Here is a 10891-nt window from a genome sequence, read left to right as displayed (position 1 = left end):
TCGAGCTGGGACAGACGCCGGCGCAGCCAGACGCACACACTCGATGAGCGGGCAGTCGGAGAGGAGGAGGTGGAGCCAGCCGCCCATTTGCTGCCCCGAGGTCCCGATCGTAGCAATGGGCCGAGAGAGCGCTGTGCGCAGGGAGGGACCTCTCCCGGATCTATTCCTCCTCCTCTGTGCTGTGCTGCTCCTCACCGTTTGCCGCTTGCTGCCGTCATTCTGTCTGTGTTTCTGTCTTTCCTTGACTGTCTGTATGAGTGAGTGAGTGAGCGTGTGAATCTCGTTGGCGACGGTGTGATCGATGCATTCGATCTGTCGGTAGAGCGTGGAGCATGTGCCAACGTGGGGATTAGGGTTTGTGGGCATTCTGACTTACAAGAAATGGATGTCCTGCACTTATTGTGGGTGGGTTCTGACTCACCCCTCATGGATATTTTATAGTTCTTTTAGGCTTTAAGATAACATTTTTACTTTTTATTTTTATTTTTTTGTTCACTTATAAGCATCTCTTAATAATGATGGAAACCTCACTGAAGCATTTTCAAAACTGTGCTCAGTTGTTCACTGTCAGTGTTGTTTACACCTATTTTTCTCTTAGAACAAAGGCTTTTAAGAAAGTTCCTAACAATACAATTCACTTTTAGTTGGTAATGCTAAGCCAACAGTCAGAAAAAGTTTTGCATTGTTTGTATTTTTAGACCAATACAAGGATTTTTAAAATGTGCTTGTAGAAGAAAAAAATGTATACTCAAAATCATTCAAATATTAAAAAAAAAAAAATTGTGGTTTTATTTTATTCATTAATCTTTTATATTTTAATAATGCCCTTAATGTTCTTTTGTCTAAAACATTTCTCAATATTTATTATAAACGAATATAAATAAATTAAAAAAATTCTCAAAGAGAAAAACAACTTGTTTTTTTAAGATGTCAAAGGTGTCAAATTTTAACTTAAATACATATATATATAGGTCAAAGTTCTAAAAATATCATTATGTTTTAATGAAAGCTTTATATTTTAGAAATTAAATTATGAAAAGATATTTATTCTAGTAGATTTAGAATAGAAGAAATGTGCATATTTATAGCCTTGCATATAAAACTTTATGTTTATAATATCAGTTCATTGATAAAAAAACTAAATTAAAGTAATTTACATTTAAATTATTCTATAAGATGTACTTGCAATAGCAATGATTCATACGTCTAAAAATATTACAAATACATTTATCTATGAGTTGATTTGATAGATTTTTACAGAACAAGATTTAATAAATCTTTAAAAATAATTGGAATATGAAAATATTTTTTGCAAAAGATAAATGGTCTTTTATTAAAATTATATTCAAAATTAATGACTATTTTTTAAGACAAATCCACAAAAAGCATTTAAGTAGAAAATACAAGAAGATGTAAGAATATTGGTTACATTAGATAGATTATATATAAACCTATATCCATCTACTTAAGAAAATTATAATATTTAGAGAATAAAATTTAATATGATATCTTTTAACATCTACTAATAAAATTTATAAATTTTATACATCACACTTTCATATATATTGAAATGATTCTATTTTATATAAAGAACTGAAAATATATATTGAAAGAGTCAAAAGTATTTAAAATAAGAAATTTAGAAGAAAAAACTTTTTTTAGATTAATAATTTTTATTTAATTATATAAAATGATAATACAAAGATTAAATAAGCTATAAAAATGGTAGAAATATAAGATCTTTAAAAGTTAGTTAGGCTCACTATTAATTTAAAAGATAAGAATAAATAACTAAATAAATAACAAATATTAAAAACTTTTTGAGCATATCTACTACAAATAGATAGTGAGGAGCAAGAAAGATAAAGACTTAAATTAAAGCTTAGATAGAAGATGGATGGAATAAGAATTTATAGTAAAAATAGAAAAATAAAGACATCTATATTCATAATTTTTGATATTAATTCATAAATAAAAGAATTTTATTAAAAGTACAGTACTTAAAAATAATATTGATTAATTATTTATTTTGAATTAATTTTCAAAGTTACAGAGTATTTATTAGAGAATATGATAAGAATATATATTAGAAACAATGAATAAAATCCTGTTATTCTTATTGAGCCAATAAATGATTGTTTTTGGTTGTACATAAAAGAATCAATTGGATAAAAAAGATTCAAATAAATCTTTTTATTTTTAAATGTATATATTTCTCTTAAGCATATGATATTTTCTTGGAACTTTACTATTTGAATTAAAGATGAATTAATTTTATGAAAAATAAATAAATAAATATTTTTAATATATTAAAAGAGTAAAAAGTCCATCAATTTTTAAATTAACATATAGGTTTGTGAATTCATACCATCTAAAGTGACGAAGATTCAATTAACAATATTATTAACATCGTGCATAAAATTAATTAATCATCAAGTCTAAATATTAATTGGGCCAATGAGACTAAGTTTAATAAAAATTTAGATATTTTGTTTGGCATGTTTTTAGAAACAAATAAATTATTTAAAATATTAAATTATATTATAGACAAATAGATTTATTATTATTATTATTATTATTATTATTTCTTCATGTATGAATGGTAGTATAAAAGAAAAAGATGATATCAACATGATAAACTAATAAAATCTCTTTGAGATCATTACATCAATAATGGAAAGCATTATTGAAATATTTGAAGTACTTGAAATACTTGAAACATTGAAATAAATTTTTTAAAATATGAGAAAAATTAAACTTTTATTATAAGGATTTTTCGGTTGAAAGTTGGAATTCTACAAATAGAAAACATGTTAATTTCATTTATTAGGTGTACTGCAGTAGCAATGAATGAATGGAGGACAAAATTTAATAATAGCTTACAAAAACATTGCCTGTTTCATTTTTATAATGCAATTGAAATAATGGTGCAAAATTTTATAAATATCCTAAAGCCAATAGAATCTATAGTTTGGGCTAGTAAAATTCTAAACAAACTAGTAACCTCTAAAAAGTATGGGAGGATGCAGAGTGTACTTTTGTGCAAATAAGTTTTAATTTCAAAAAAGTTTTTTTTTTACATTTTAAAAGATTTTCAATTATATAATCACTACCAAGGGACATTTGTATATAGACCATTTAAATCTCACAACATACCAAAGTTTTTAAAGATAAAATTTAGATAAATACTCACACGAAAACTAATATGGTCAAATCTTAATGAAAATAGAAGAATATTACAGGAAGACAAAAAAAAAAAACACCAAAGAACTGGAAATTAATTCATCAATAGTATATGGGATAAGTTGTGAATAACTAGAAACATTGTAAAATAAAACATGATGGATATGCGACAGATAGAAAAATAGAGTTCACAAAATAGTTTAATTATACACACAGTCGACAGGAACCAACCAGATAATTAAGATATACAATAGTTGTTAAATAGGTCCTCTCACGGTTGCTTTGCAATAAGAATATTAGGACATAAAATGACTTCTTATCTCTCAATGCTTAAATCAATGCAATAAATATACCCTATTTTTTTATCATAATAATAATGTTATTAATGTTAATAATAGCCACTATGTCATTAGTTGAAGTGTAAAGTTCCACATTTACCTCCACACATAAGATTGTGAAGCACAATTTTTATCCAAATTTTTTTCTTTTAGTTTATGCAAAATGAATTATTCTCTTACCATTGCATCAAAATCTACATTTTATTTTTTACAAGCATAACCATTCAATGTTTTTTATTTGTATTTTAAAATATTATTATTTTATGTACATATATATATATATATATATATATATACATATAATACGATTTATTATTCTAGGAAGATTTTCCATGGTGGGCTCGTCCAAACTAGAGTTCCAGGTGTCTCCAATATCTCCATTCCGGAGCTTATTTTAGCACATTCACATTGAACTCTAAACCGGGGGCAGAAAAGTTTCAAACCGGGCAGGCGAATCCCATGTTGGGCAGCAGCAGGGGGGAGTGCAACATCTGCCCAAGACCTTCAAGGAAGCATCTAGAATCCAACGAAAGGTCAGGCAAGTTAAAGATAGAGAGAGGATAAAGGATAGAGAATCGGGATCTCTTTTGGGACCTGGGACTAGTCCCGTTCCATGTGCCGTGGCCCACGGTACAGCTGGCGTCATCAATTGGGCCCTTTCCTTTCACGGTAATAGGTAACTGTGCTCCTTTACCGCGGAAATGGGTGCTGTAGAAGGCTCTCCTTTCGCGTGCACACTCAAGACCACAAAATTCTTGACACAATTGGAATTCTTCTCGTTTTAAAATTCCATGGAGGTCTCAAATACGTAAAGATGATCTACCACACTTATCACCACGGTGTGCTTTTTTCTAGCTTTTTGCGGTGATTTGTTTGATTATCATTAGTGTAACCCAATCAATGAAGAATTAATGGGGATGAGTCTAAGTTCACCACAGTTGTCCACAATCCGTAGAAATACATTATCTGGACAGTGGTACCGCTTTATTCTGTCTGTGATGCACTGCAATGAGCTGGTGTCATGGGGTGTCAGCGGCAGCGGCGGCATTTGAGTTGTGCGTCAGGCATCCAATGCTGCGTTACAGACAGTTAGGCAGGAGGAGCTCCATAATCTGGTGTGTGTGCCTTGAGGGAGTAAGCTGCCACAATTGTGCACATTAAACTATCGTTTAGTTTTTTTTATGTCATGAAAACGAAGGGCTCATTCTGATGGTGTGAGCCTTTTTCCTCCAGGACCATGGACGATGTCTAATTGTCTAAAGTATGGTCACGTAACACAACACCAGGAAGCTGGCCGTTGCTGCTGAAGAATGGTACCATTGTTTCAGGGTAGAAGCTCATTGAAGGAGGGAGAAGGGCATGATGTGCGCTCACCCACCCAGAGATCCGATCTGCTTCGGGTCTGATCCAATGCTGCAAGTGTCGGATTGTATTGAAAAGCATGCCATGCTCGTGGATCGCCGCTCATCTGCGATCGGGTACGTCGGCTTCCCCAGAGAAGAAGGGCTTTTGCTTCCCCCATTCAAATCCCTTATGTGGAAGAATCTGGAACAGAGGGAACCTGATCTCCAGTGGGTGCTGGCCTCCCCGTACTTCCGTAAATCCTTTGTCCCTGAGTACAGGTCGACGTATTAGCAGTTCCCTTCGGTTAACTTCGGACAGTGCAAGAAAGGTAACAGGGAAGTAACTTGCCGCTTCTGGAAAATGACGCTAGTCCAACTGACGATGACGACGACGACGACCGCCGTAATGGAATCTATAATGGGGCGGAACCCTCATAAACCATGCTTCGAAAGAGACAGGCCTCATTGTTATAGGAGAAAGAAAAGCTGCACACGCAAATGGGCGTTAATTTCTGTATTGTGATTTCCCCCCTCGTTTGTGTCCAAAAAAGAGGAAAAGCTGATCACGCTTCCGGTGTTTGCGTACCCCCATCTCTCTCATAATGGGCCATGATAATAAAGTTGGTGAGCGGCTCAGCCCCTCCGCACTCCCCTTCATACCGCCCACACCAACCAGAGCTTTCATTCATTGACAGGAATAAACCGCCACGTTGGGCTTCCTTTTACTCTCAATCGTCGTCGTCTTCTACTTCTTCTTGTTCGTCATCATCTTTTTCCTCCTTCCTTGATTTAATTTACTTTTGCCGCCGTTCCCTAGTGAAAATACTGGATCTACAGCGCAGTGACTCGAAAGTTCGTTCGGCGTAGGTGGCGGTAACCTATATTAGGACTATGACAGCGTAATTGGAACACCAGAAGCTACTCTCTCTCCCCTCATGTCTCCCACACCATCCACAGAGCAGATGGAGCTGAGTCATTGTCCAAAATTTCTACGAATAACTTTTTCCGGCATTCGCCAGCCTTGTTTATCATTTCACCACGTCCAAACGTTTACGATATGGCATTCCGTGTTGGAACGAAAGGAGCGGTTAAATTGCAGAGATAGTACATGCTGAGAATAGAATTCATCCTGGACTTAACCTTTAGACCAGCAAGGCTATGCTTTGACCCTCTCCCCCCCACCCACAGGCTCTAAATTCGATAAATCTAGATTCCGCGCGATCGTGGTCGTTGGGAATGCAAATGTGTGCTAGAAAGAGAGATCACTCCTTGACCTGTTACCGCTACCCTCCAGTAAATCGATCCGCCCATCCCGAGTCTAGATTGGGCTGGGTAGGGGCAGCGATTCCGGGTGGGGGCTTGCCGCATGCCTTGTCTATTCGCCCGCCAGACATGATTCTTTCCTAGTCGTGGTGTCCCGCTGCATGTGTTTGCAGGAGCGAAGGCGTTGGTTCAGTTCAGTCGAGTCGAGTCGAGCAGCAGGCAGGACTGGTTGTTGATTGATCTAGCAGCTTGGGAGTAGTTTGTAGCGAGCGAACCTTTGCACGGAGTTCTTAAATGGGAGCTGTGAATGACTGTGATGATCGATAATCCGCCTCGTACGGTGTCCGAGTTCTCAATCATCTGAGAATCTCTTGATCAGAGATTGAGCTTATGAGCATGTTGGATAGTATCGATTCGTAGATTCTTATTAGTGCAATCAATTCTGGCGACTTCGTCAATTAGGCTCCAGAGCGCGCTAACTCAGTGCAGGGAAAAGAAAAAAAACAATGGCTGTTGTGGCTTGCACTTGAGGGTGAGTTGTGGGGAAGAAAGGGAAGGGGGAGGGAGTAGCCGTCGTTTTGATGCACTACTTGTGGGGGTTATGGGCTAAGCCAGTCCATCCTCACTGGAAACGAACAGGGAAGAAGATTTATACGAGATTTAAGCTTCTGGTGCTTGGAGTGCTGGAATAGGGGATCCCAATGATGCTCTGAGTATTGCATGCAATGGGGAGAATCAGGGTTGAGAGTGGACGTCGCGAAGTGGTTGTGACAGAGATGCTGCGGAGCTCAGTGTGCGGATGGAAGGACTTGATATTGATGCCAGTGAAGAAATTTGTGACTACAGAAGCATTGCGCACATGGGTTTGGACGTTGTTGTTTGCGGCCTCGATGGCTATGGCACATGTGAACGGAGAGGCGACATTGAACAGCCGTGATACTGGCATGGACTCCAACTACTCACCGGTGTGGCCGCAACCGCACAAGCTGGAAGCGGAGGGTTTTCTTGCGAGTCAGTGGCGTGGTATGGGGGCGGAGGTCGTGGGGAGTTTGTTCTCTTTGCTTTGCATCTTCATCGTGGGTGTTACGACAGGCTTGTGTTGGAAGGCAAACCAGAGAGGGGTGCCGGATGGTAGCATGGGGAGGGAGATTGTGGTTGTGGACCCTCCGAAGCCACTTACCCCCGCGCTCATGTCATGTACCAGCAACAGCCCGCGGTTGCTTCGAACTTCGACCGTAGGCGTCGTGAGGAAGTATACCGTGACTGACATCGAGGTCATGACAAATAATTTTCGGCAGGAGCTTGGGAAAGGTGGCCAAGGGGTAGTCTACTTTGCGAGGTCGCTCCCGGACGAGCCAATCGAGCGGCCGCTGGCAGTGAAGCGGCTGCAAAAGGGCACCAATGTGTTGCTTCAGAACTTGGACAATCCCACCCAGGAGGAAATAGAGAAGGAGTTCTGGGCGGAGCTGAACGTGATCTCCCGCCTGCACCATCGCAACCTTGTGGCGCTCCTTGGTTTCTGTATCGAGGGAGATGATTTGTTTCTGGTATATGAGTATATGGCGAATGGCTCCCTCGATCAGCACCTGCACAAAAGCCCTGACCGTGAAGATGGGTCAACTGCGTTTAATTGGAGAGCTCGCATGCGCTGCGCGGCTGAGGTAGCGCAAGGACTAGACTACCTTCACAGCCATGCGAACCCGTCGCTGGTGCACAGAGACATCAAGTCAGGGAACATTTTGTTCGATGACGAGATGCAAGCGAAGATTGCAGATTTCGGGCTGAGTAAGCCGCTCCTGCCTGACCATCCAGTGACGGTGTCAACGCGTGTGCGGGGCACTCATGGCTATGTCGACCCTGTGTATTTGATCAATGGTACGCCGTGCGACAAGAATGACGTTTACAGCTTCGGGGTCGTGCTTTTGGAGCTCATTACTGGCCGGCGTGCCATCCAACAACGAGTCAGCGTGGTCACTTGGTGCAAGGACTTTCTTAACATTGAGGAGACCGTGATGAGGCATTTGCTCCCCCGCATGGTTGACAGCCGAATTAGCCCTCTCGACGTCTCCTATGACCAGCTCTACGAAGTGGTGAAAGTTGCTCAAATGTGCGTCGACGAGCGGCAAGAGAATCGCCCTAGCATGAAAGACGTGGTCGTGTGGTTGCATAACGCCCATTGCAAGGAGTACTCCAGCTCTGAATGCAGCAGCCTCGATGTAATAAATCCTTGCACTTCACTTCTGGTGCATCGAGTTCGTTTCGATGTATTCGCTCCTCTGTTTCCTCCCAATCCTCGCACAGTCGCTCTGACGGAACGTTAAGTCCCAATTTAATTGCTGATTTGGATTCTTGGTTTTTGTTTTTGTTTTTGTTTTGTAGACTTCGTTGGATTCTACTTTCAGCAATGGCTCCACTTTCAGCTCCTTCAACGATCGTCCAAGACTCCATCAATCTATTTTCGCCCGGAATAGCAGCGGGTAGGCTTCTTTTCCTGTCCTCTCGACATACCCTTTCCATTTCTCCTCGTCGCGTGCCTTGCAAATGTGTACTGTGATAATAGGAAGGCATTCCTCGTGAAGGAACCTTAACTAGTGACAGTTTGAATCTCCGCCTGAACCTCTTTGGTGGCTTTTGTGTAGGTTGCCTTCGTATGAGATCCGAGATAATACGATCATTGTAAAGTGCACTGTGGGAAATAACCAGAGGATCTCGTTACGGTGTAAAATCTGGCCGACACAGAAAAACTTCGGGTTGAATAAGATCGAGGCAACCCTAAACGGCGCTTTCCTGTGGAAGAAGGGCCTATGGTTTTACAATGCGAAGAGCAGCCGCGAATTCACAATAGATGATGAGATAAAACTGATCGCTGAGTGGCACGTTACGCTGAGAACTCCTCCCATACTCAGTAAACACCCTCTTCCTTCGCACGATCCTCGGAGAAGCCAAGGTCCATTTTGTGTAGAATATCTTGCACTCAAGGATGAGAACGGGAGAGTTCTTATAGAGTATGAGGGTGACAAGTCGCCCCTTCCAGAAGATTCGAACTCCAATTCGGTATGCATTTGTGGCTCCCATCTCGCTGCCTCTCATGTCTGCTGATTCCTGACCTCTCGGTCGATTTGTGGTTGCTTGAAAAATGTGTGACAGCTACGCATACTGCTAGATCATGTAGGCAGTGAGAATCAACAATTCGACATCCTCCGCCACGAGAGATCTCTAGAATAATAATTCACTGAATGCATGGACATTTGCGTAGGCTTCGAGAAGGAAGAGCTCTTTCAGGGGTGGACACAGGAGAGAGACGTGGGAACCCAATGCAGATGGTCTTACTGCATCAAACCAGACCGGTGCAATAGTGTGTTGTGCCGCGCCTTGGGCTTAGCAATGTAAGTCGCTAGGAGACCCTTTTCCACCCTTCGCAAGATAAACTATTTGTCATGTCCCCGCTTTCATTGCATCGCACTGAAAGTCACGTTCGAACGAGCCATGTACTGAGGCGACAAGTGAGATCACGCTAGAGCGTTTCCCAAGGCTGATTGCATACTCTTGCATTTTCCACTTAGCACGTCTCAATGGGGTATTGCGGGAATTATCTGACGAAGCAAAGATTCAGTATCTATCTACTGCATGATGCTTAAGGTAATCTCCGTGTTTGTTTCAGAGGACGAGCTCTGTGCCTAGGCACACCAGAACGAGGTCGGGATCGGGGTCGGGTTCAGCAGGACGCCGAAGCATGAGCAACCGCAAGCAAATGGTCGCAAGGCGGAATTCAACCGGCATGCCCCAGTTCTTCTGAGACATTTTCAACTAGTTTCTTCCAAGATTTTAACCGTAAACTAGTCGGAAATATGATGAAAGTTGCCACCACCTGAGCACGCCCCTGCAAACGGCCTGTCTGCTATGTCGTCATGCCTGCTACCGGAGAACCATGAAGAACCAAATCTCCGAACCAGTGTTTTTTTTCTTAACACTCTCGATCGGAATTTTCCCAGAACAGGCCAACACATCCCATTCGGTGCGAACAATAAACAAGCACAAGCACTAGCTTGATCACGCATTGACATAGCAAGGTTTGCATGGGCATGAAAACTGCTACTGATGCTGGTGCATATTCTCAGGAAATGGATGTAGAGTTCATCGCAGCCACCTCACGCTTCATTGATAGTTTCTCAGAGATAGTAAGTGTACAGTCGGTTCGTGTCCTAGTATCATCGAAGTTGTACATATGAGAAGGCCTCAGCAAGTAGAGGCGATCTCGAGGCATCCATTTTTACACACCCGCAGATTACTCGAAAGTAAATGTACTGCGTTGAACTGTTCTCGAATTTTGCTCCATTGCTCAACATCCCCTGCTTTCGAGTTGCTCCTATAATAACGCATTCAGAATTCAAGGTCGTTGTATTCATAAATCCACATATCCAGCCATCACTAACATTTTCAGTGTATCCCACCCTAGTTTTGAACGCGTTCAACTAACAGTAAAGCGTAATTACTTCAATCTATACATCTTAGACCGCTTCAAGGAAATTACGAAGGAGACGCAGTCATATAGCGTTATTATTAGAGATGACATTCTTCGACGACTCTATCCTCGCAACAGTGAAAATTTCTCCTGTCCATTCCTTACGTGCACACAGGGATCCCTGGAATCATGTGCAGTTGAAGCGATGACGCAGAGAGCTAGATCTGATGGGGATTGATGCAAGCGGTGTCTTGGTCACGGAAGACGCAGCACACCAAACACAGAATCGAAGCTGTGAAATG

The 10891-nt window shown here is 40.7% G+C and overlaps 1 protein-coding gene across 2 annotated transcripts; it reads left to right on the top strand.

Annotated features, from left to right (window-relative positions):
* The first annotated feature begins 6100 nt into the window (after positions 1-6100).
* Positions 6101-10452, top strand: LOC112289752 (uncharacterized). 2 transcript variants are annotated; one of them, XM_024535263.3, is made up of 5 exons: positions 6101-8343; positions 8507-8604; positions 8767-9181; positions 9384-9513; positions 9789-10452. In XM_024535263.3, exons 1-4 carry the CDS (start codon positions 6853-6855, stop codon positions 9507-9509), a joined length of 2130 nt encoding a protein of 709 aa, XP_024391031.1. In that variant the 5' UTR covers positions 6101-6852; the 3' UTR covers positions 9510-9513; positions 9789-10452. The 2 variants fall into 2 exon arrangements, with proteins under 2 accessions (XP_024391031.1, XP_024391030.1); XM_024535262.3 differs by lacking the exon at positions 9384-9513 and having other exon boundaries at positions 6281-8343.
* Positions 10453-10891: the final 439 nt, after the last annotated feature.

The sequence above is a fragment of the Physcomitrium patens genome, chromosome 12 (genome assembly GCF_059467195.1).
Source record: "Physcomitrium patens ecotype Gransden chromosome 12, ASM5946719v1, whole genome shotgun sequence".
In the NCBI taxonomy this organism is placed as follows: Eukaryota; Viridiplantae; Streptophyta; class Bryopsida; order Funariales; family Funariaceae; genus Physcomitrium; species Physcomitrium patens.
Note: the sequence above shows the minus strand (reverse complement) of the source record. Positions and strands in the feature narration are given on the sequence as shown.

Excerpts from the sequence above, each read along its gene's own strand:
- LOC112289752 (XM_024535262.3), top strand. The coding sequence starts at position 6,853 with ATGGGGAGAATCAGGGTTGAGAGTGGACGTCGCGAAGTGGTTGTGACA. Across the intron at positions 8,605-8,766 it reads TTCGCCCGGAATAGCAGCGG|GTTGCCTTCGTATGAGATCC; the intron begins GTAGGCTTCTTT and ends GCTTTTGTGTAG. Across the intron at positions 9,182-9,788 it reads AAGATTCGAACTCCAATTCG|AGGACGAGCTCTGTGCCTAG; the intron begins GTATGCATTTGT and ends TGTTTGTTTCAG.